The sequence below is a fragment of the Haliotis rufescens genome, unplaced genomic scaffold (assembly GCF_023055435.1).
Source record: "Haliotis rufescens isolate VD_foot unplaced genomic scaffold, xgHalRufe1.0.p SCAF_16, whole genome shotgun sequence".
NCBI classification, from domain to species: Eukaryota; Metazoa; Mollusca; class Gastropoda; order Lepetellida; family Haliotidae; genus Haliotis; species Haliotis rufescens.
The window spans coordinates 4,150,745-4,177,193 of NW_025963846.1; the positions used below are offsets into that span (position 1 = coordinate 4,150,745).

General features: G+C 39.1%; 1 protein-coding gene across 1 annotated transcript; it reads left to right on the plus strand.

Moving 5' to 3' along the window:
• Positions 1–337: 337 nt before the first annotated feature.
• LOC124144288 (beta-1,3-galactosyltransferase 1-like) lies at positions 338–13,874 on the plus strand. The gene is made up of 2 exons (XM_046513627.2): positions 338–534; positions 12,025–13,874. Exons 1-2 carry the CDS (start codon positions 518–520, stop codon positions 13,121–13,123), a joined length of 1,116 nt encoding a protein of 371 aa, XP_046369583.2. The 5' UTR covers positions 338–517; the 3' UTR covers positions 13,124–13,874.
• The last annotated feature ends 12,575 nt before the right edge of the window (positions 13,875–26,449 follow it).

Genomic DNA, 26,449 nt, shown 5'->3' on the forward strand with positions numbered 1-26,449 from the left:
AGAGAGTTAACGTGTCATGTCAGTATAGTGTTATGCAATATCATGCACAACACGATAAAGGAAAGCCAGTATTTCATTACATTCAGAAGGCTTTTATACATATTCAAATAAACTTTGTAATGAAAAAGGCATAAGGCAGGTGGCATGCTACATTACATAGAGAGAAAAGTCCTAATGACTTTGGCTCTCCTTTGTCAACACAATTCATGCGTTTCAAAAGGTAGCGTTTTCATGATTCAAGTCTGACTCAGATTGGGAAGTTTTTTCTTATTGGACATGTCTTTTCAATTACATTTCAAACGGTACATTAAATTCACTCGAAATATCTCCCATGACGGACTAGCTGAATAACAAAGTTCGGTTTTAAGGTGGGATTAATGAATAATCAGATGGTCACCATCCTGTGGATGAAGCTCTGAAGCATGGCTGGAAAACAAGTTGATTAGCCAAGAGTTTACTTTACTCTGCTCTCCATATTCCACGAGAAAAGTTTCTTCTACAGTGACCACACCACGAAATGAGGCTCATTGGCAGGTCAGGATGCATCTTTTTGAGTTTAGACATATTTTATTCTCATGAAAAGGAGTGGGCACAAGTGATCACAAATACATTAAATGACAGAAAGGAAAAAGTGAAATACAGAAACGTATGTACATTAACATTGCTCAATCAAACCTTTTGGGTTTTTTATATATCTGTGTACATTCCTAAGGATGTTTTCATTCACATGGTAAAGTTCCATTGTAAACTAACGGTTTCCTCTTACTTTGCCGGCAGGCAAGGGGGATTAAAACTAACGGTTTCCTCTCACTTTGCCGGCAGGCAAGGGGGATTAAAACTAACGGTTTCCTCTCACTTTGCCGGCAGGCAAGGGGTATTGAAACTAAGGGTTTCCTCTCACTTTGCCGGCAGGCAAGGGGGATTACAACTAAGGGTTTCCTCTCACTTTGCCGGCAGGCAAGGGGGATTAAAACTAACGGTATCCTCTCACTTTGCCAACAGGCAAGGGGGATTAAAACTAACGGTTTCTTCTCAAATTGCCGGCAGGCAAGGGGAATTACAACTCACGGTAGGGTGATTTCAAAGCTGTAGTCTGTTTCACTCTTCATTGATGAGCTTAACTCAGGGCGAGCAGTCAGATCCAGCCAAGTCTCGTAAATTACAATTGACTGAACTGTGTTCCTCTGTCAACTACAGTATTGTGTTTTATCATAAAGTGACCTGTTTCAGTAATCCATGTGTTTTACTAAATACACAAATAAGAACAAATAAACTGTTTACGATAGTGACACACAGTTGCCCAGACAAGAGTCGGTCCACTCTGACTACAGTCACACATACCTGGTGAGGTTGCTGGACTAAGTAATCAGGTAAATAACCTTCTTTGTCCATGTGGGGATGTAGAGCAATAATTATGGTATAAACGTGCAGTCACAACATCGCCAGAGGATAATCTGTGACCCAGATAGGTAGCGAGTAAGAATAACAACTCTGCGGTTAGTAGAGATGGCAGACGGACACCAGACTGACACAGAGAAATTGGATAGACCAACACACAAACATATAACTCGTATACAAATACTGCCCTCCCTAGAAAGTGTCATTGCAAAATGGCAAACGCACATGTCAATGTTAGATTTATTCCTAATTCTCGTGGTGGAGTTTACCATACAATGGGCATAATTTCGAGATTAAGTCATGATGATGGGAAACTGTACACTGGAACTGCTTTAAAGCCATAATCAACCTCCTGTAGATAGTTAGTTTGCCGTCGACACCTTCCTTGCAGCGAGGAAGGAGACACTGAAAGTCGATCATATAACCAAGAGTTAAAGAGAACTGAACAGTAAGTTCTTAAACTGAACATTTATTTCACAATGTAGCCTATAAAATAATATATAAATAATTATATTAATAAGATATATATGGAATTTTGTCTACATATATGTCTCATGTATAATATTGATATTCTAGTTTTCCGTTTGATGATACAAATTAATTGCCTGTTCTTCATTATTATTTACTTAATTGTAGGACGAGCGGCTTCTAGCCAAAAACAATAACTAGAAGATGGCACTATGTCAAGGATTCAATATGGTGATGCTGTTTCCCACCTTGTTGAGTAATGTTAAATCTAAAAGGTTATTGTGCGTATTTCATTTTCTGAAAGGAATAAAAGTGTGCTATTTGGCCTTATTTTACGTTATTTATGTCAAGACAATTATACACACTTTCCCGACAGGCAGGGATCATTGTCTTTAACAACATTGTGCTAGCATTTATTTTGATCTGGTGAAATATTTATAGTTCCGAAAAATACCTGCCGGCAAAGACACCCCTAAATAGCATCAAGAAAAAAACTTATATGAATTTTCATGGGGGCTGCCACATCGTTTATATAAATAAGTTTTAATTACCGGCACCATATCTTCATTTGTATATATTATGTTAAATTTTCTGAGACTATATGGGAAGTCTGGTGGAACTGACAATTTATCTCTTCTTAAACTCCATTTAAATCGAGGGAAGGCTTCAATATTCCCTTCGGGGGCTTATGATTAGAGTGGATATGCTCAATGTTTGCTGTATACATAAAACAGAATAAGGAGATCTAATTTCTGTGCACTTTGGAACCATATTGAAACAATTAGGTGAAGAGGTGTGCACTATAACAATACCCCTGGACGTCATGGAGGCTTTGTCCTCTAAAGCGTTTTACAAATAGTCACAATATCGAAAGTACAAGCATACAATAAATGCAAAGTTTTTGCCTCAGATTGGTCCGGATTAGGACATACTCACATACATCATAACAAAAATAGAAACAGGTCACGCCAGACCCATTAGACTCCAATAAGCAAAACACAGCCATCATGAAAGAATGTTCTAGACAGGTGCCAGAAATGTTAGAAACCAATATGATTCAGCCCACGTCTTCTGAATTGCACTCTCCCATTGTCATGGTTTAAAAACGGGATAGCTCATACCGCTTTTCCGTAGAATATAGACGTCTCAATGCTGTTACCAAGCCTATATTTCCCCCTCTACCACATTTTGAAAATGTCTTTGATCCCATCAAGAGGTGACAGCCATGCCAACATTTTTAATGTCCTTGATTGTGCTTATGGCTTTTGGCAAATACCACTCCATCCAGATACAAAACACCAGTCGGCCATCATTACAACCGATGGTGTTTTTGAATGGAATTGTCTCACTTTCGGCCTCAAAATTGCTCCTATGGCATTTCAGCAAACCAGTTTAGGCACTAAAAGAAATGAATTGGTTTACATATTAATATATGTGGATGACATCATAATATTTTCTAAAACGTTTTCAAATCATTGGAATCACCTCAAGGCAGCATTCCAAAAGATCAAAGAGGCAGGATTCGCCCAAAAACCAAATGTAAATTCGTGACAAAATAAGTCGCCTACTTTGGGCATATCTTCACCAAAGATGGCATCCATGTACATCCTTCAAAAAAAGATCAGTCACACATTACCATCCCTTAAAAATGTCCATTACATTAGACATTTCTTAGGTTTGGCTTCGTATTATCGCAAATTTGTAGCAAACCTTTTTGGCATCTCCTTCCTTCCATACAACCTTCTGAAAAAAAGACGTGTCTTTCAAATTGTCCAACAAGTGCTAACAGAAAATTGAAAAGCTGAAAAAAAAACCCTTACAACAGCCCCCATCCTTGCATATCCCGACCAAAACAAACATTTCATCCTCATAACTGATGCATCTCAAACTTCAATAGGGTACATTTTAGGCCAATTTGATTCTCATGGCATAACTTGTAATGATGTTGTTAATTCATGTCTTTTGATGATACAAGTATCTTCTTTGCCATTGGTGCTGTTCTGTTTTTAGGAACAAACAATGTCAGTTTAGGATATTTCAATGAACTATATTTATTTTTATTTTCATGTTGTAGTTTTGTTAATTCAATTGTGCTTAATGGTCATTTCACATCACAGTCAACAACTGTTTCAGTCATGACTTATGGATACAACACAGTGACTTGCATGATATGGCTTCTTGAAATGGAACATTTGAAATGATTGTTAATAATAAGGGTTCCAGACATAGTGTCTCTTTGTCAAAGATTATGGCTTTGCTCATGAAATACCCTGTATCAATGAGGATGGCCTGCCATAATTGGGGCTGAGTTATTTCTTTTCAAGCAGATTGAGGCTGAGTGTTTTATTTACACAAATTATGCAGCTCTTTTGTGGAAACAAGAATCGATTTTGTTTTGCTGGGATTATAAAGACTTAGCCATTGTAGATCCCTTTCATTAATCTTGTTAAAATTGGTATTGTTAGTAGTTTCTATATAGTCAATATAGATGACGGGTATTTGCAGTGCGTCAACTTTGTGGACAAACTTTTGCCCACGAAGATAGTGCGGTATCCTTTGAGGGTTAATCTGCTTAACTGTTGTTTTAATTGATTAAAGCTGGGGGTGGTTGGTGGGGGATCTTGAGAACGATTATATTAGTTGTGTTACTCATATTAATTGTGTCAAATTGCCATCAAGACCGTCCAGATGCATAATGTGCCTTAATAAAAACTGGTACTACTACCATAATTACAACTACCACTACTGTTTTTTACAACAGCGAATACGACAACATACTAGGTCACTTGTCAGGTCACTTGTCAGGTCACTGTGGTGTTACGCAATATCCTTGCACAATGCGATAAAGGGCAAGCATTATTCGTTATGTTTAGAATGTTTCTGATCATATTAAAAAGTATATAGGTGCGGACATTGCAATCTCACACCAGTAACTATAAACGCAGTCGTACAGTGAGGTATGTTGTCGTGTAAGGTGCTCTGCTACGGTGTTTGAAATGGTTGGTATTGTCACAGCAAATATGTACACAGTGAGTGTTGAAAACATGATCTATTGAATGGTATTAGCATGTGTAAAGTTGCAAACATGCTGCGTGTGAAAGAGTTAAAATTTAAAAAAAATCGATATCCTCTTGGTGTCATCGCAAGAAAACGACCTGACTGAAAAACAAATCAGCTCGGAATGCTTTCTGCATTTCAGAAGTCTGCCTTATTAATGGTTGAAATACGATTTATATCTGACAGTCAGTATTTTGTATAAAAGTTATTTTCATCGTTGTAGAATATTAAAACAGAGTTTGATTAAAAAGCACTGAAAGTTGTTCTGTATCTGATAACATATTAAAGGTATTGCATAGACTACAAGCTTCAGATCATCATAAAATATACACCTAAGAGCAACTTGCACTTCATCTTATTATGGCACATATAGGTCACAGTCTGATTGGTGCCGACCCTCATCTAAATTTAGCAAAAGCACTTCTGTAACATCCTGGCATATTCGATTTTTTTGGTTTGTTGTTTTACGCCGCACTCAGCAATATTCCAGCTATATGACGGCGGTCTGTAAAATAATCGAGTCTGGACCAGACAATCCAGTGATTGACATCATGAGCATAGATCCACGCGATTGGGATCGATGACATGCATCAACCAAGTCACCGAGCCTGACCACCCAATCCCGTTAGTCGCCTTTTACGACAAGCATAGTTGCCTTTTAAGGCAAGTATGGGTTGCTGAAGACCTTTTTTACCCCGGAATCTTCACGGGTCTGGCATATTTGACTTTACATGGAGATCTATACAGTAATCAGTTTTAAAGTTCTTATATGTTCTCAGTTTCCCCATGTTACTACTTATCCTGTCGTTCCACGCTACCCTGCGCTTTATCTTATCTGGGATTACAAAGATGACCTTATACACACAGCTTCATTTTTTAAATAGCTGATGAGCTTTAAAATTCTAGTTTTTGTACCCAAGTGAACCATTTCTGTCTGCCCCCTCGGATATATTTCTGTTTAGACAAAATCTGTCCATCAGCACACACCCTCGCTAATGCCAAGCAACAGCGACCTTCTGTGCTATCCAAGGTAATCTAATATAGCATCTACAGGGGTGTATCTTCCCACTCCGAGGAAGTATCTGTATGCACGGAAGATAGTCCTGAAGACCCATTATAGCCACCCCGTAGGTAATCACTGGTAGCACTAGGTTGCCATAGAGCTTTGTAAACCCATTAAAATCCACACCACCGAGTAGATTACTCTTTGCTATAACCAGTCCCTATGACCTACTTGCTGACTGGGCCAGGTATGTTGCGGTGTTACTGTAGTTTAAAAAATCAGTCAATACAAGTCCTAGGTTACGGTACATTTTTGCTGTCTCCAGATGTGAATTTCCACATGTAAAAACATGTCATTGACACAGATAGGTTTAGAAAGTGTAAAATCTTTTATTTTTTTCACAATTAATGTGACGCCTATTTCTAAAAAGATTATTGAAAGATCAGGGAGTTACACACGTTAAAATCATCACTTACAAAAGAGATGATGCAATCTCTAAATCAAATACTTATCTCATGAGGCCGCCTCCGTGGTCTAGTGGTAGAGCGTCCACCCGGAGAGCGGAAGATCCAGGGTTCGATCCCCGGCCGCGTCATACCAAAAGACGTTAAAAGATGGTACTTGTTGTTACCCTGTCTGGCGCTAGGCCTTAAGGGGCTAAAACAAGGACTGGTCGGCTCGGAGTCAGTATACTGTATCTGAGTGGGGTATTCATGTTAAACTGCGACATGGTATCTCAGTGAGCTAGCACTATAAATCGGCATCAGTCAGGACTAGTACAAGCAGCCACACACACAAGTGCATGCACGTCGCTATATAAGTGCAATAATCTTGGACGCGACGTTAAACCCAATTTCACCTCACCTCACTTATCTCACTGACCTTTTCTGAAATAATTCCTCTGAGAATTATTAAAGCAGGATATTTTAACATTGAAATCGATAAGTACATTCCAAACCCACTTTGATAGTACAAAATCCAGCAGTTTGGGCACGGTGGACAATCATGCAACAATTACAAGATATGTTTTCAAGGTGGAGAACGTCGCTATATAAGTGCAATAATCTTGGACGCGACGTTAAACCCAATTTCACCTCACATCAAGGTGGAGAAGATGACCATGATACTGAGGATAAATGTTCTAATAATCCTAAATGTGCAAACTGCTCAGGAGACCATGGGCTTCCTCGAAGTCCTGACCAAACTTCAACACCAGACTGTAAAATTAAAATATGAAAGAAACATCACCTTCACAGAGCATTTAATCATAGCTATTGCCTCTCCAACCACAGCTGTGTCCTATTCTGCTGCTGTCACAAGCATACCTTTAAATCAGTCATGTCCGTACAATGCCAGACATACATTATTTAGGTTTCCAAGGATAACTTGGTTCAGTCAAGTTCTTCACAAAAAGATGATACATTACCATCAGCGAGTGTGTCAACATCTTCAATGGTAGAACCAGTATCGGTGTAACAGGCTGAAACATTCTCCTGGCCAGTTCTTCCCCAGGTATAGTCCGGTCTGTTTGTCTGCTGTTTGGAACAAGATAGATTACTATTATTGAAAGCTGAAAAGAGATTTTTGCTGATTTCTCTAAACCAAAACAAAACAGAATATGGAACTGTATAACATAATGAAGCCTGTATTAGTAGCTTTCATTTGTTATGTAACATAGTTAACTTTGAATAAATTTCAAAAATTTAATTATTTTTTCTATGAAAATGCTAGGTAATCGCTATAGTAAAGATGACTGAATTTGGAAATGTTCCCCCATTTAGACTTTTCTAGATTTTTTACATGACGTTAAGGAGGGCTTGTTAAATATGAATCAACTAAAAACATTTCTGTTGCAATTTGTGGTGGGTCTATCGTTATTTTGACTAATAAGGTTCAACCAGCTCGTTCTTCCTCTCTCTTGGCTCCAGCCTATGCCAGTTTTATCTCATCCTAGGCCAGTTCTTATCCACTGTGGTCACATCATCAAGCATGTAATGACATGGGAAAAGGTTTTTTTCAAGGCCAAGTCACTCCCCTTGTGGATTGCTTCAGGAAAACCATATTTCAAATATTTCCCATTTTTCACATATTTTTGGAAATTTTATATTCATCTTCCAAAATATATTTTAGATATTGTTCTACAATAGTGAAAGGTTCCTATTTATATAATTATGTGATGACTACACAAGAAACATCAGAGAGACAGAGCAACAACTTGGAAAGTATCTGGAAGCATACAGAAATAAAGGTGAAGAAAACTGCTGTATTTCATATGATAAACTCATATGGCTTTACAGAATTAAGACAAAATATCGAAATTATACATACCAAATATTGTAAATATACTTTGAAAATAGGATACAAATCTTCAAATGCTGCTGTATTAGGTGAACTTGGAAGGACGAGAATGTATGAATATGGTGTTTTGAAAATACTGAAGTATTGAATTAAGCTGTTAAGAATGCCTTTGGGTCTCTGGGTAAAATATCCAAAGTATTGCTATTTCATGCTATAAATATGATGAATTAGGTTATAAAAATTGGGCTTCATTTGTAAGATATTCATTTTTTAGTTATGGCTTTGGTAATGTATGGTTGATGCAAGATGTCGGAGATACCTCGATATGTCGGTGATGTTTTTATTTATACATTTTAGGAAAGAACAAGAGATTTGTTTATGCAAGAATGGTCAGATTGTATATCTAATTCACGAAGGCTAGATTTATATTGCACTTACAAATCCTTACTACAACCTGAATAAGTATCATCGATTAAGACTGTAAATCTAAGATCTTTAACAAAATTTAGATGTTGTTCAAATGATTTTAAAATACATAAATATGGAATGTCTAGTTAGCATGACTGGTGACTGTATGCAATTTTAGTAAAAGAAGAATGATTATGAATAATACCATGCACTATTTATATGTCCAGGTTATACTAACTTAAGGTTAAGGTATTTGCCCTCGTATTATTATCAATATCCTACCATGCACAAGTTTGTATTGTTACTCACAACAAATGACGACAGCAATTGATTTCAGCTAGCTCTTTATATTGAGAGAATGTTTAAACTTAGAAATTCCAAAGCCAATATATACTGAAGCGCTCTGTCACAATATGTGAAATATTATCCAATCATCTGTACTATTAGCCTCATGGCCAGACTATACGAAATAAATTTTGTTCTGTCCTATTTTTATAATTATGGAATATGAGGGTGTTTATGTTGATTGATGATTGACAAAAGTTAAGCTTCTATGGTGCCTATGATATTCATAAAGGTTTTTTTGCATAAATTTCTCAGTACTGCTGACTAATGGGGATAATGTATTGACATCAGAATGGAAATAGGACTTAACTTAAGTAGAGGAAGAACTTACTAAATATATGTAATTGTAGCGTGATGAAGGATAACTGACGCTTAGTAATCCCTCTGTTGTGGTAATGTTATCATGAGATTCTCAACAGATCAAATGCATATTAACAACACCAGTCTTTATGCTGAGTCTCCTCCTTGCGTCTGATTGAATTTCAGGTCGCTATTTGTCAAAATAGATTTATGGACGATGCAACTGTTGTCATCAAAAGAGTTTCCTTCAAACACATGTCAATTGCATTGAAATATTATTTAACACCAATAATAATACAAGTATCTGAAGTGTAAATATGCGGTGGTTATACTGAGGAATACTCATGCTGTATGTTCCCTTTGACTAATATACTCAGAATATTGTTAAATCAAAATTGCATTATTAGTCAAATATGATATCTGGCATTTCGATTTGAAATCTAAATGTTCAGGTTATGCAAAGGTGCCCAGGTGTATATTACGTTATCAATGGGAAGATTTACCCTAGGTAATGTTTGGCATTAGGGTAAGATCTGACTGAGGCTGAAACTTACCTACCTGACATAGTAATTTAGTTGTGTGTCATTACATTCATTATTCATTATCTCTTTTTTATTATTTTTATTATTATTATTTTTTTAAACATTTATTTCTAAAAAAATACACTCACTCGCTCCTCATAATAGATCTTCCCTCCCAACCTAGTGAAATGAAAAATATGTTTGTCTGTCACTTGCTCCCTATACTCGCATCCAGGAACACCGTAAACTAAAAATCCAATTTGCATGGCCTTATGTACAGTGTATCTGAAATTCAGAGGGGAATGGGAGGGGTGGGATCTGGCCACGGCTACACCTTCCACACCTTAGGTAAGCTTACTGATTTGAGGGGGGAGGAGGGAAGATCTAGCCAGGTGTGGGGAAGAACTAATGGCCAAACCTTACCCAGGAGAGAACTGGCCAGGGAAACATTTAGCCTGGTACACCGGCACCAAAAACATCCCCTATTGTGAAAAATGCAAGCAAATTAGATGATTTTTCGAAAAATTCAGATCGTGTACCAACGGGTCACCGTGACCTATATAGATATCCAATCGATTTCAAACTCTGGAGGACATGGCTGTCTCTCCTCATCGTCACAAAATGGGAGCAATAGATCTACTGTTCATCCATCTGTAACATGAACATTTTTAATCCATTTTTTTAATTCAGTGGCACAGCAGAGGTCTGAGGACCAATTTTAATGAGTTACACTTATTAGTACAAGACAGACCGACAACATTGATTTGCGTTAGTACAGTTCCTACCATACATTTTCTTCACGGCTTGCCACAATTTATATCCCAATTGTGTAACAGACCGACAATTTCAGGTGCGTGTGGGTTCAACCCCGTCTGACCATTATAATCAGGATCAGGGTGTCCGTCACTGAGTTTAGTATAAGGATTGATGGTCTTTCCAGGATCTTAAATGATTCAATTGATTGGTCCATTTTTGTTGATGATTTAAATATTTCATGTTGTGGCAAAAATATGCGTACCATCCAGAGACACCTACAGCTATTTCTCATCAAAATTCAAAAATGGTCACTTGAAAATGGATTTAAGTTTTCAAAGACCAATTGTATTCGTTTATGCAGGAAATACCAGCGCCATAAAGATCCTGACCTATTTTTAGATGGAAATTCCAATCAAGGTTGTAGAGGAGGCTAAGTTCCTAGGACTCATTTTCGATCAGCATTTCACTTTTCGGCATCATATAAATTATCTTAAGACTAAATTCCTGAAGGCTCTAGATTTGTTGAAAGTCGCTGGTAAACACTATGGCTGATGCTGCGGCAAAGGCAGCATTCAACAAGTCTGTGACAACACTTATTTTACCATTCAGTGATTACAGGCCTATAATTAGATGCTTCATCTAAGATCTAATGCAAAAGAAGAGGAACACCAAAGTAGGTATATACAAGCTTCATGAAATAAAACCAACACTAGGTTAGACCATCTTGGGTTGCCAGTTCAGACATGATGAAGTTGTTTTGCCACTATGTCGCATTGGCCACAGTCGTTATACCCATGAATATTTATTGAAAGGAGAGGATCCTCCATTATGTATCCCTTGTGATGAGATAATCATAGTCAAGCATGTTTTGCTTGACTGTTGATTTCTTTCTCACAAGGCATAATTATTATCATTCAACGTCCTTAAAGTATCTTCTTGATGACATCAGTGATCATTTAATTCTCGGTGGGTTTTTTCAAGAAATAGAATTTATTTAATACATTTTGGAGGTTTGAATTTTGTTTTAGATTAGGGTGATGTTATCAACAACTGAGATTATTGACGGCGATGCCATCTACATATTAAATAGTTTGTTGTATTATTGATCTGGTTTGTTTGTACCTCAACTGTGATATTTTCTTACTAATGTACTGTCCTTTGTTAACAGGTATTAAATAATCAATGACTTATTGTCATCGCCATATGGCTTCAATATTGCTGATGCGATGGAAAATATTAACTCATTCACTCTTCTATAGAAGTGACACATCCCGTGAGAGTGAAGCATGTATAGCCAATTGTAACCTTGTTTTTTAGCATCCCCACAGTCCGTCCATTCCAAGTGAGATTTATTGAAATGTTGGTTTAAGATAATGTATAACTGAGAAACAACTGTCCGTACCTTAAAAAATAATGGAGCATCTAAACAACAGAACGACTTCACAGATGTGTTTTTTTTATCTGTTCCAGGGTGGTTAGCTTGATCTGTCTGGGAAGGTTCGAAAGGAGACCATGGCAATGGATGCTAACTCTTTCTATAGCAGGTGCTATGGTCTATGCGCTAATCAGAGGACACTGCTCTCCGAAAACCACCCGGACTGTATTAAACGAAGAAGGTAAGGCACTGGAGATCAGGTCGGAAACACTTACAGTTAGCACGACGATGAATGGAAACACCTCGAGTGAAACAACCACTCTGCCAACCACGATTGCTCGTCATCGTATAAAGGCTATTGCTGAAGAGAGAGCTTCAAAAAGAGTCAATGCGACTTCCCAAGTACTGGGATATCTCAGAATTGCATACGATGATGTTGATGTTTGGGATAATTTACATCAGTACAAATTCTCAATGAACTCTAACAACTGTAAGGGCTGGACCTCCATAGTGGTGATAGTGCATACTGCCCTGTGCAACGTCAAGAAGCGACAGAAAATCAGGAACACCACCAGTGTAGGTGACACTAAACATGGATCAGTATTGACTGTTGTTTTCTTAGTGGGGCAAACTAACAATGCTTCATTACAGACAGAAGTTGCAAAAGAATCACAGAAATATCAAGACATGGTGCAAGGGAACTTCATAGATTCTTACCAAAATCTGACCCATAAACACATTATGGGCTATCATTGGGTTCTCACTCACTGCAATAATGTAAAGTACGTCATCAAAATGGACGATGATGTCGTTATTCATGTTGCAAACGTGTTGAGGTACCTGTTGTCGAACCCTGTCCCTGAGGGGAATATTATGTGCTTCGTTGTACCTCGGGGCAAAAAGGAAATAAAAGGAAAGTGGGCCATTTCCAAAAAGGAGTATCCGTTCTTGACGTTCCCTACATATTGTACAGGATTTGCCTACATGACAACACTGTCAGTTATCAGGAATCTACACACAGCTTCAACTTACATTAAGTCAATATGGATTGATGATGTGTATGCTACCGGAATTCTAGCACTTGCATCCAAAACTAACCTGATAAAGTTTCCAAAAGAACAATATTTTAATGGGTTGTCTAAACCACCCGAACGTTATAAAACAGAAGGGATGTTCGTATTGTACCGTGATTGACTAGGATACCTCTAACGTAAGGAGAGTTATGTATAGCTGCGAGAATATGAAGAGTTATGTACAGAAGTTGGGCGAAATGGTCCACAGGTGATGCTGCCATCATTAGAAGAGTTAGGTACAGAAGGGGGCGTGTCGGTCTGCAGGTGATGTTGCTAGCATTAGGAGAGTTATGTACAGAATGGGGTGTGTCGGTCTGCAGGTGATGTTGCTAGCATTAGGAGAGTTATGTACAGAAGGGGGCGTGTCGGTCTGCAGGTGATGCTGCTATCATTAGGAGAGTTATCTACAGAAAGGGGCGTGTCGGTTTGCAGGTGATGTTGCTAGAATTAGGAGAATTGTGTACAGAAGAGGGCGTGTCGGTCTGCAGTGGATGTTGCTAGCATTAGGAGAGTTGGGTACAGATGGGGGCGTGTCGGTCTGCAGGTGATGCTGCTATCATTAGGAGAGTTATGTACAGAAGTGTGCGTGTCGGTCTACAGGTGATGTTGCTAACATTAGAAAAGTTAGGTACAGAAGGGGGCGTGTCGGTGTGCAGTGGATGTTGCTAGCATTAGGAGAGTTGGGTACAGAAGGGGGCGTGTCGGTCTGCAGGTGATGCTGCTATCATTAGGAGAGTTATGTACAGAAGTGTGCGTGTCGGTCTACAGGTGATGTTGCTAACATTAGAAAAGTTAGGTACAGAAGGGGGCGTGTCGGTGTGCAGTGGATGTTGCTAGCATTAGGAGAGTTGGGTACAGAAGGGGGCGTGTCGGTCTGCAGTGGATGCTGCTATCATTAGGAGAGTTAGGTACAGAAAGGGGCGTGTCGGTCTACAGGTGATGTTGCTAGCATTAGAAAAGTTAGGTACAGAAGTGTGCGTATCGGTCTACAGGTGATGTTGCTAGCATTAGAAAAGTTAGGTACAGAAGGGGGCGTGTCGGTGTGCAGTGAATGTTGCTATCATTAGGAGAGTTGGGTACAGAAGGGGGCGTGTCGGTCTGCAGGTGCTGTTGCTAGCTTTAGGAGAGTTATGTACAGAAGGGGGCGTGTCGGTCTGCAGGTGATGCTGCTATCATTAGGAGAGTTATGTACAGAAGTGTGCGTGTCGGTCTACAGGTGATGTTGCTAACATTGGAAAAGTTAGGTACAGAAGGGGGCGTGTCGGTGTGCAGTGGATGTTGCTAGCATTAGGAGAGTTGGGTACAGAAGTGTGCGTGTCGGTCTGCAGTGGATGCTGCTATCATTAGGAGAGTTAGGTACAGAAGTGTGCGTATCGGTCTACAGGTGATGTTGCTAGCATTAGAAAAGTTATGTACAGAAGGGGGCGTGTCGGTGTGCAGTGAATGTTGCTATCATTAGGAGAGTTGGGTACAGAAGGGGGCGTGTCGGTCTGCAGGTGCTGTTGCTAGCTTTAGGAGAGTTATGTACAGAAGGGGGCGTGTCGGTCTGCAGGTGATGCTGCTAGCATTAGGAGAGTTATCTACAGAAAGGGGCGTGTCGGTTTGCAGGTGATGTTGCCAGCATAAGGAGAGTTGTGTACAGAAGGGGGCGTGTCGGTCTGCAGATGATGCTGCTATCATTAGGAGAGTTATCTACAGAAAGGGGCGTGTCGGTTTGCAGGTGATGTTGCCATCATTAGGAGAATTGTGTACAGAAGAGGGCGTGTCGGTCTGCAGGTGATGTTGCTAGCATTAGGAGAGTTATGTACAGAAGGGGGCGTGTCGGTCTGTAGGTGATGTTGCTAGCATTAGAAAAGTTAGGTACAGAAGGGGGCGTGTCGGTCTGCAGTGGATGTTGCTAGCATTAGGAGAGTTGGGTACAGGAGGGGGCGTGTCGGTCTGCAGGTGATACTGCTATCATTAGGAGAGTTAGGTACAGAAGTGTGCGTGTCGGTCTACAGGTGATGTTGCTAGCATTAGAAAAGTTATGTACAGAAGGGGGCGTGTCGGTCTACAGGTGATGTTGCTAGCATTAGAAAAGTTAGGTACAGAAGGGGGCGTGTCGGTCTGCAGTGGATGTTGCTAGCATTAGGACAGTTAGGTACAGAAGGGGGTGTGTCGGTCTTCAAGTGATGCTGCTATCATAAGGAGAGTTAGGTACAGAAGGGGCGTGTCGGTTTGCAGGTGATGTTGCTAGCATTAGGAGAGTTGTGTACAGAAGGGGGCGTGTCGGTCTGCAGGTGATGCTGCTATCATTAGGAGAGTTAGGTACAGAAAGGGGCGTGTCGGTCTGCAGGTGAAGTTGCTAGCATTAGAAAAGTTAGGTACAGATGGGGGCGTTTCGGTCTGCAGGTCATGTTGCTAGCTTTAGGAGAGTTGGGTACAGAAGGGGGCGTGTCGGTCTGCAGGTGATGTTGCTATCATTAGGAGAGTTAGGTACAGAAGTGTGCGTGTCGGTCTACAGGTGATGTTGCTAGCATTAGAAAAGTTATGTACAGAAGGGGGCGTGTCGGTCTGCAGTGGATGTTGCCAGCATAAGGAGAGTTGGGTACAGAAGGGGGCGTGTCGGTCTGCAGTGGATGTTGCAAGCATTAGGAGAGTTAGGTACAGAAGTGTGCGTGTCGGTCTACAGGTGATGTTGCTAGCATTAGGAGAGTTAGGTACAGAAGGGAGCGTGTCGATCTGCAGGTGATGTTGCTAGCATTAGAAAAGTTAGGTACAGAAGGGGGCGTGTCGGTCTGCAGTTTATCATGCTAGCATTGGGAGAGTTATCTACAATAGGGGGCGTGTCGGTATGCAGGTGATGTTGCTAGCATTTGGAGAGTAATGTACAAAAGTGTGCGTGTCGGTCTGCAGGTGATGTTGCTATCATTAGGAGAGTTATGTACAGAAGGGGCGTGTCGGTCTGCAGGTGATGTTGCTAGCATTAGAAAAGTAAGGTACAGATGGGGGCGTGTCGGTCTGCAGGTTATGTTGCTATCATTAGGAGAATTATGTACAGAAGGAGGCGTGTCGGTCTGCAGGTGGTGTTGCTTGCATAAGGAAAGTTATGTACACGAGTTAGTGAGTTGTGTTTAACGCCGCTTTTAACAGTATTCCAGTTATATCAGGGGTGTCAGCGTGATGTGGGAGGAAAGCCCGAAGTGATGTAGGTCTCATTCGTTTACCACTTCGGTGACAGCACGAAACGGGTATGGTGCTGACAATCCTAGAAACATAATCGGGGCGAACCGGGGCGCGAACCTACAATCACGGAGGGACGGAGTATATAAATATTTCCCTAATCGTGTATCTTATTTGCAGTAAACCTTTAAAACAGGAACCCTTCTACAATATATTGATTTATTCCACTTTGTCAGTATTTAATTGTGTATGTTACAGATGAAACACGACTTGAAAATGTAAAACCGCGAGCGAGGTAAAAAAAAAATCCCGAGGGCTTTTCCCTAGCATGAGGTTTTACATTTTCAAACAAAAAACGAGGAGTGTTTTATCCAACTTATGAACCGACTAAATACAAGAAATACCAGAAAAAAATTAAGAAAACATCGGGATACCTCATTGTGAAACAATACAGCATGTAAAAGGAATTCGATGAAAGCGTGTGAGAGAAACCTTCACAACGTTCATGCAGCCTTGAAAAGGCCTTGAACATTTAGGTACTTTTGAAAAAAACTGCTTTTTTAATAGTCAGTTGGCCAGGGGTGAAAAACAAGATTTTCGTTCCCACATTTTCCTGTATACCTTAAACCTTTTCTATTGTATAAAGGAGGTATCTGTACACAATTTTCATTGGGTAGTAAGCTTGCAAGTGTGTGCAGGAATTTTCAGGGGGTCAAAATTGCATAAATTGAAGGAAAAATGCATACTTTGACAAAATTGGCTGTAACATTTTCATTAAGTCATTAAATTATCCAAATTAAGTCTTTGATTACAGGTAATAGGTTCGGTTATCTGAATTTGGCAAACATTTTGTTTCATTTAACTGTTATTCTAATTATCAGTGGAAACATTGGTAAAAATCATGTTGTTTTACTTCATTTTCAAACCTTGTGAGTAGGTAAAACACTAATTCCATTGAATTGTGACAATAAAACCACTATAACTGGGTATTAAAATCTGCCTTAACCATTGTACTATCCTATACAAAAAACAAAATGAAAATATATTACATAGGGGTTGAGATATTGTATACAATGTTACCCCACCCCCAAAAAACCAATTTTGATGAAAATTGCTTATTGAGTTATGGTGGTAGATGATGTTGCTGTAGTGGATGAGTGGGATAATTGCAACAATGCCTAAACACACCAAAATAGTAAACTCAGAAAGAAAAATTATGTTTCAAGTTTTTCTGTGAGCATTTATGGTGGCCATCTTGAATTTCAAGATGGCCGCCATTTTGACCTGTTTTTAAAAACAAGATCTTATATAGTTCTTCAACATGGTCATGTAATATATCATATGAAAGCTTTTTACATTGTCTTTTCAATGATGTACATTATTCACTGACTCCTGTGGTAAATTGACCCCCAACAATGAAAAAAGGAAATATTGAAAGCTAATTTCTCTCGTGACTTCAGCCCATACCCAAATTTAGATTTATATTGAAATCGACATATTTTCACTCAAAATTGCAGATATACAGCACTTTAGTTCTACAACATGGTCATGTAATATATCATATGGAAGCTTTTTTACATTATCTTTTTAATGATGTACCTTATTCACTGACTTCTGTGGTAATCTTATCCCCCAATAATACAACAAATGATATATCGAAAGCTAATTTCTCTAGCAACACCAACCAACCTCCAAAGTCGTATTTTAATAAAATGGGCATCGTTTCACTCACAAATTGTAGATAAACTGCACTTTTGTCTGAGCATTTCACTAGTTTATCGTTTGAGTGAAAAAAAACATGAGAATACTTGTAGTATTATGAAGTATTAAAGATTACATCACAGAGTCAAGGGCTGTGAAATAATGTCACCTCTAGTCACCGTCAGAGTCCATCTCTTCTGGAAAGGTAGGTAAGTTGTTTCTGTTTAGGCATGACATAGCACAACTGCATCCAAGGGAACATCCCATGATGTTCTTGGCGCAGCAACACCTGGATGAGGAGCATCTGCCTGTTGTGCATTTACATGTGAGCAATTCTAGACACAGTGCTGGCATTCGTTTCTGGCTCATTGGGATGGTTTCTATGACATCCTCAGTAGATGACCACCTATACTCTTCTGATGGTGGAATGTCAGCCTTTCCTTTGTGTGCAGAACACCACGTGATGCACTGGTGCTGACATCTGAGTAGAGGTTGTGTGGTGGGAATTCCTCTAGGTCTCCAACTCTGTGGAACATGTCAGCTGTAAGCGTATTAATGCTAGTTGCAGTCGATGCTGGATTGTACACTTTGACAACAAATGTTTCTGTCTTTTTCATGTTGAAGGCACCAGTTTCTTCTGTTGGTTAGAACAAATCTGATTGTGCGATAAATATGTTCCAGGTCGACTTCTTGCCATTACAACTGAACTGGCTTGTTGTGTCACAACCATGACCGCATGGAATGCTGGTAGAGTTGCTACAACATCTTGAGTGAGCGATTGATGTACATCATCAACTTGTATGAATAGTAGGTCCTTTGCAGTACCTGCACCCACCTATATCTGATTTGGTAGATTTGGTATTGCTGCAGATTGATCTAAGGAAGATATTATATCATCATGTTATGAATCGAGGTGACAAGCTTTTGTCAGAGTTCACTGACAATCGATTGGCGGATAATGCTAAGAGTATTCATGACAAAATATCAGAAGTGTGTCCAACAGTACATGTTCCGCACTGTACATCATGCAGATATCAAAGAAGTCAACTCAAACCAATACCTTTAAGCAAGGAAGACAACGTTTCAGAAGGTTGCTGAGTGCCACCCTCAGTGGAAGAGAAGTAAACGTACCACATCTTCTAACACATGAGCTGTCCCAGACCCCACCTTCCCTGGCAACAACAGATGGCCTACTTTGTACAACAAAGCTGCATTATCACATTTGCTTGCAGATTCTCATGGTACCATCAACTGATGACACATAATGCATTGTTATTTCTGGCATGGCTCTTGTACAGGTTATAGGCAAACCAAGCAAAGCTAGGCCCTTTGGAGATTTGGCTGATGTTTTCAATTGGAATGTGCTGAAGAACTTCGGTGAAACTTGTACTTAAGTCGATGATGTCTTTGACCAATATGTTGCAAAGTCAGTAAAATCTGCAACTCGGACAAAAAGAGGTGATCGATCAAAGAAAACTTGAAGAATAATAGATAAATGGGACATCCTTCTGCTGGCTACATTGTCCAGTTTTATTGAAATGAACAAGCAAAATTTGATACAATTCTTGACCACATAATTGCACACACAGGCACAGCATCTCCATCATAATCATCAAATCATCATCATTGCAGGTGGATTAAGCAGCCCAATTACAGCAGTATCTTCCATAGATCAATCTGAAGCAATGCAAAATCTACTGTCAACACATAAAGAGGCAGCTACACGAATGGTGATCAATGTCATGGATGCCTCCTGCAATGGATACGACCACAGTGTCATTAACAGCTGAGACACTGATGTTAGAGTACAGTTGACGCATCATAAACATCGTTTTCTGCTCAGATATGAATGGGTGCATATCATTTGATGATGTACATCAATCTCTCATTCTCTCAGATATTGTAGCAGCTCTACCAGCATTCCATGCGGTCACAGGTTGTGGACCTGGAACATATTTATCGCACAACCATATTTGTTGCAACCAACAGAAAAAACTGGTGCCTTCAACATGAAAGAGACAGACTCACTTGTCATCAAAGTGTACAATCCAGCATCGACTGCAACTAGCATTAATACACTTACAGCTGACATGTTCCACAGAGTTGGAGACCTAGAGGAACTCCCACCACACAACCTCTACTCAGATGTCAACACATTTGCATCACGTGGTGTTCCGCACACAAAGGACATTCCACCACCAGAAGGGTATAGGTGGATGTCTACAGACGATGTCACAGAACCCATCCCAATGACCCAGGAATGAATGCCAGCACTGTGTCTAGAATTGCTCACCTGTAAATGCACAACAGGCAGATGCTCCTCATTCAGGTGTAGCTGCGCCAAGAACATCATGGGATATTCCCTTGGATGCAGTTGTGCTATGTCATGCCTAAACAGAAACAATTTAACTTACCTACCTCTCCAGATGCGACGGACTCTGACGGTGACATTATTTCACATTTTATTTTTAATACTTAATAATACTACAAGTATTCTCATGTTTGTTTCTTCACTCAAATTATAAACTAGTGAAATGCTCAGACAAAAGTGCTGTATATCTACAATTTTGAGTGAAAATATGTCCATTTTAATTTAAATCTAAATTTGGGTATGGGTTGAAGTCGTGAGATAAATTAGCTTTCAATATTTCCTTTTTTCATTGTTGGGGATCAATTTACCACAGGAGTCAGTGAATAATGTACATCATTGAAAAGACAATGTAAAAAGCTTTCATATGATATATTACATGACCATGTTGAAGAACTATATAAGATCTTGTTTTTAAAAACAGGTCAAAATGGCGGCCATCTTGAAATTCAAGATGGCCACCATAAATGCTCACAGAAAAACTTGAAACATAATTTTTCTTTCTGAGTTTACTATTTTGGTGTGTTTAGGCATTGTTGCAATTATCCCACTCATCCACTACAGCAACATCATCTACCACCATAACTCAATAAGCAATTTTCATCAAAATTGGTTTTTGGGGGGTGGGGTAACATTGTATACAATATCTCAACCCCTATGTAATATATTTTCATTTTGTTTTTTGTATAGGATAGTACAATGGATAAGGCAGATTTTAATACCCAGTTATAGTGGTTTTATTGTCACAATTCAATGGAATTAGTGTTTTACCTACTCACAAGATTTGAAAATGAAGTAAAAAAACATGATTTTTACCAATGTTTCCACTGATAATTAGAATAACAGTTAAATGAAACAAAATGTTTGCCAAATCAGATAACCGAACCTATTACCTGTAATCAAAGACTTAATTTGGATAATTTAATGACTTAATGAAAATGTTACAGCCAATTTTGTCAAAGTATGCATTTTTCCTTCAATTTATGCAATTTTGACCCCCTGAAAATTCCTGCACACACTTGCAAGCTTACTACCCAATGAAAATTGGGTACAGATACCTCCTTTATGCAACAGAAAAGGTTTAAGGTATACAGGAAAATGTGGGAACGAAAATCTAAACTAAGCCTCTTTTCTGCTGGTGGCCAACTGACTATAATGCCAACCTTGAAAAACCTTGTAAATCATCAAAATAGCTTTGAAAGCCTGGAATTTGTACAAAATGACATGTATATGTTTTTAAAAGTATTACAATTCATGACAGGAGCGGTCGGATAGCCTAGTGGTTAAAAGCGTTCGCTCGTCACGCCGAAGACCCGGGTTCGATTCCCGACATGGGTACAATGTGTGAAGCCCATTTCTGGTGTCCCCCGCCGTGATATTGCTGGAATATTTATAAAAGCAGCGTAAAACAATACTCACTCACTCACTTTGGTGTTAACTTCCTTGTTCAATCTGAAGGCTGTGAAGAGAACATCATGTTTGAGAAAAGGATTTTCTAAATCAGGTGATTTCAAAGGATATTCTTCAGTTTTAAATTGGGACTTGGGACCATTTCTGAATGTACTATCCTTCAATCTTTGAGTGAATGTATGAATAAATTGATCAGGATATTTTACGTTTTGACTTTGCCATACATACCCAAATCCCAGTTCATTAACTCTTTTCTTAATAGACGATACCCAGTTTACATTTCCGCACCTCTGGTACATCACCATCATATCATAACTTTTAGGGGACTAGCACTGGAGCCAGGAACAGTGTTCCTTTTGCCCAACACACCACTTTGACCCTACCTTCACATAGACGGGTGGTAGAATGGGCCCGGTTCTATCAATCGGCTGGTCATGCCATGCCCTGGCGTGGTTACTACTTTATATTCTATTCTTGTATTATGGACTTTATATAATATTATTCATTACATATGCATGGCTATAACATTGCCTAGAGTCAAATGCCTGAAGGCGGTGGCTCATGGGCCAATCTGGCATAATTGACCTCTGGGTTCTATTTGTCTTGAGATAATTGTCAAGGGCCCTGGTGTTTGTAGTCGGCTTCTACTACAACATTGTCCTTATTGACGCTCCATGGTGGGTGGGGAGCAGGGATGTTGAATCACCTTTCTCTATGATGGCTATTGCAGCATTGGCGTGGATGTGTATTTGCCTAATCCACTCCGTTGTTACAAGTGTCAGAAGATTGGACATGGGGCCATGTCTTGTCGACTCAATATGACGCGTCGAACAGGACCTGCTCGTTGACCTGCTGCTCTTAAACGGTTTCATACGATCTGGTCGGTGATTCTGCGCAGTCCAGGTATTTTGGATGCAGTTGAGGTGGCTGTGGCCGTCCTTTCACGTAGGTGGCGCAGTCGGATGTAGCGATCTTGGGCAGGAGTGGTTCACTCACTCACTCATTTTGCACCTATTGGTCTGCTAATTTTGCTTTTATGGCCAAAATTATCTGTATTGCGTTTCTTTTTTTTTAAGTGTATATGTATTGTATAAGTGATTTTTAATTTGGCAGAATGAATTATAACTGTGTTGTTAGTGGCTGAATCGTTAAAGGGGCTTGAAGTATCGTAAAAAAAATGCTCCCTGAGAGGGATATCATTTGAAGTATTTGTTCATTTCTCTTTGATTTTATTCGTTGTATTTTTGTTGATTTTCATTGTTTAGCTAAAGTTTCTGACCATCACTAGTAGCCAGAGGGATGGTGTAAATTCTGCTGGGGTACCATGTGGGTAGCAGAAGTACCGTAAGTCCCAATGCCCCCTTGTATGGTGGCCTAACTTTGGTTGCTGGTGATCTGTAGCTCATTATGTATTGTTCTAAATAGTCATATTTTGAGAAATAAATGCTTGTTTTAATTACAAATCAGTGATACTCTCTCTGTTTTACCGTCCATTGTCGACTGATTTTTGTAACCTCCAACTGTCTTTACTCTTGATATATTAAGTGGTCTCGTCATATTGTGGCTGAAATATTGCCGATGTGACGTTAAATATTAACTAACTCACTCACTTAACCTCAGTACTATCATCATGCAATGTGATGCTCCTATTGGTTCAAGTTACTTGTCTTCTATTGGTTCAAGTTACTTGTCTCCTATTGGTTCAAGTTACTTGTCTCCTATTGGTTCAAGTTACTTGTCTCCTATTAGTTACTTGTGTAATCATCTACTTTCATATGTCCCCGACCATATACCTCAGAACACTGTATTGGTACTTAATAATGTCACAAAAATAATCATGAGAGGTTGTTTCCCCTTAGAAGACATCATAAAATGCCCATTTGAAACATCACAACTGCAATACATATTTCATGAACAGAGTCTCTGATTTGATTAGGTCTACATTGAAATATTGAAAATATAATTTAGATTTTGTTTAAATAGTGCTCTAATTAATTATCTATCCTGAAGTAATTCTGGGAGCAATTGTGACTTTAAATCAGCATAATTACTTAAAAACAAATATGTATTTATCGATTCATGCAACGATTGTTAAAAAATATCTATTAATCTGATTTGGGTACAATGTGTGAAGCCCATTGCTGGTTTCCCCCCGCCGTGATATTGCTGGAATATTGCTAAATGCGGCGTAAAACCATACTCACTCTATAAATCATTGTTTAAATTGAGACCGCCTCCGTGGTCTAGTGGTAGAGCGCCCGCCCTGAGAGCGGAAGGTCCGGGGTTTGATCCCCGTCCGCGTCATACCAAAAGACGTTAAAAGATGGTACTTGTTGTTACCCTGTCTGGCGCCTGACATTAAGGGGCTATTACAAGGAATGGTCGGTTCGGAGTTCTAGACTTAAATTGATGTGCTAAATTGATGCAAAAATAAGTTTTCACTACCAACTTCTTCCGAAATAAATGCAAAATAAAATCTTGTGATTAACAGTCAATATCTGACATCAGGAATCCAATTTAAATTATATTTCGTTCATGCTTATGATCCAAACGTTTAAGCATCACATGACATTGATATGGGAGGCAATGGGGATCCATTCTTAGCAGTCTTATCCAATATCTAACAACTCTACACTGGCATAGAATATATGTACAATAGTGGCCTGTTTCCTCAAGTACTGCTTTATTTGAAGCACATTTACCAATTCCAAGGAGTTTTTCAAGGTATACAATCTGAATCATGGCTGTGGCACTATGATACTTGGTACCCCAAATACTGATCCATAAAGAAGGACAGGGGTAGTTTTTCCATCAAACAAATGACAGACAGACAGATTTATTCAGTACAAGTGAGTGAGTGAGTATGGGTTTACGCCGCTTTTAGCAATATTCCAGCAATATCACGGCGGGGGACACCAGAAATTGGCTTCACACTTTGTACCCATGTCGGGAATCGAACCCGGGTCTTCGGCATGGCGAGCGAACGCTTTACCCACTAGGCTACCCGACCGCCCCTTATTCAGTACAAAGGCCAGAGGCCCATAATACAACCATTTAATACAATTTAGATACGCATGCTTATTTTGGGTTTACATTTTGTGGATACTTAAGAACACAGATGTTCAAGTTATGTGACAGGTTCAACTTCCCTCGATGTTTGTTTGTTTGTTGTTTAACGCCGCACTATATTCCAGCTATATGACGGCGGTCTGTAAATAATCGAGTCTGAACCAGACAATCCAGTGATTGACATCATAAGTATCGATCCACGCAATTGGGATATGATGACATGCATTAACCAAGTCAGCGAGCCTGACCACCCGATCCCGTTAGTCGCATTTTACGACAAGCATAGTCGCATTTTACGGCAAGCACGGGTTGCTGAAGACCTATTCTATCCCGGATCTTCATGGGTCTTACTTTATAAAGATACAGGCTTACAGTGTACAATGGTTCATTCCTCGTAGAAGCCAATATATTTACAAGGCGATATGTGGATTGACAATTATCATTTACATGTGGTGGATGGCTGCTTAGATAGATATCTCTTAATACATTGTACCCACTATAAGTAAAGATAACATAAAATTCATCTTCAATATATAACTCATTATCATTCTTACAACATGGGCAAAGACTCCGTGCAAATTTATTATTTGTATATCTACCAGTTTCTACAGCTAACCGAAAGTTACTTCATCGAATTTTTTCGAAGCAGACCTTAAGTAGACAGGGATATTTGATGAAAGGTACAATTCAACATTTAAAAGTGACTTGAACTGTACATAGTACCAACACATTGATGAATTGAATATGTGCGTAATCCAGGCTTCCTGGAGATTATCAACGATTCTATTCTTAAAAATACATATTAAACTGTTTATATTTCCAACATCTTGGGCTGTCCACGCAAATCCAAAACCGAACTGAGAAAGTATATTTTTTACACGCCCACTTTCATCCAAGGACAACAACTTCTGATAACATTGGTACGTTTATCTATTTTAACTAAGATTCATAATTTCACACCGATATTTCACTGCTCTAGTCATATAAACAACTGGAGAGGGGCCAAGAACCATATTGTTTTTAGTTTTACTACCCATTTCAGCAACCATTTACAGAGTCTTACTTGTATTTTTTCGATTTCTTTGCAATATGTTACTCCCCATATTTCTGATCCATAACACAATATTGGGACAACCCTACTATCTAATATTTTGAACAAATCTTTACATGGGATATCCCTAACCCATTTTGGAATAACGATAAATGGACATTAGAGCTTTATTAGCTTGTGAAGTTAGACAAAAATGTGCTTTATTCCACACAAGTTTTGGAGTAAATACAAGTCCAATATATCTACAAAAAGATACTACCTCTATTTGATTACCATTAAAAAAACATTTTTCAAAATTATGCAAAGGGCTACAATTACAAAAAACAACAACATGATTTTGGTTTTGTTCAAATTTACTTTCATACCCGCGGTCTCACAAAATATATCCAAGGAATTGATTTTCTTTTTGTAATTTAAACTAGAATCAGCCATTGGCGATATGTCATCTGCAAACATTAAAGCAAACACATTATCGCAACTTAGAGAGACAAATATGCCTCTACCACCACACTCTTCCATGACTTTAACTAGTCGATTTAAGAACATGATTAATAGTCGAGGGCTCAAAATGCACCCCTGACGGAGACCGATATTAAAACCAAAGTAATTTGAAAGGCTATTTGAAATCCGCCCACAAACACTGAGCTTGGAATACGTTGATATTATGATGTTAAAGAATATACAAG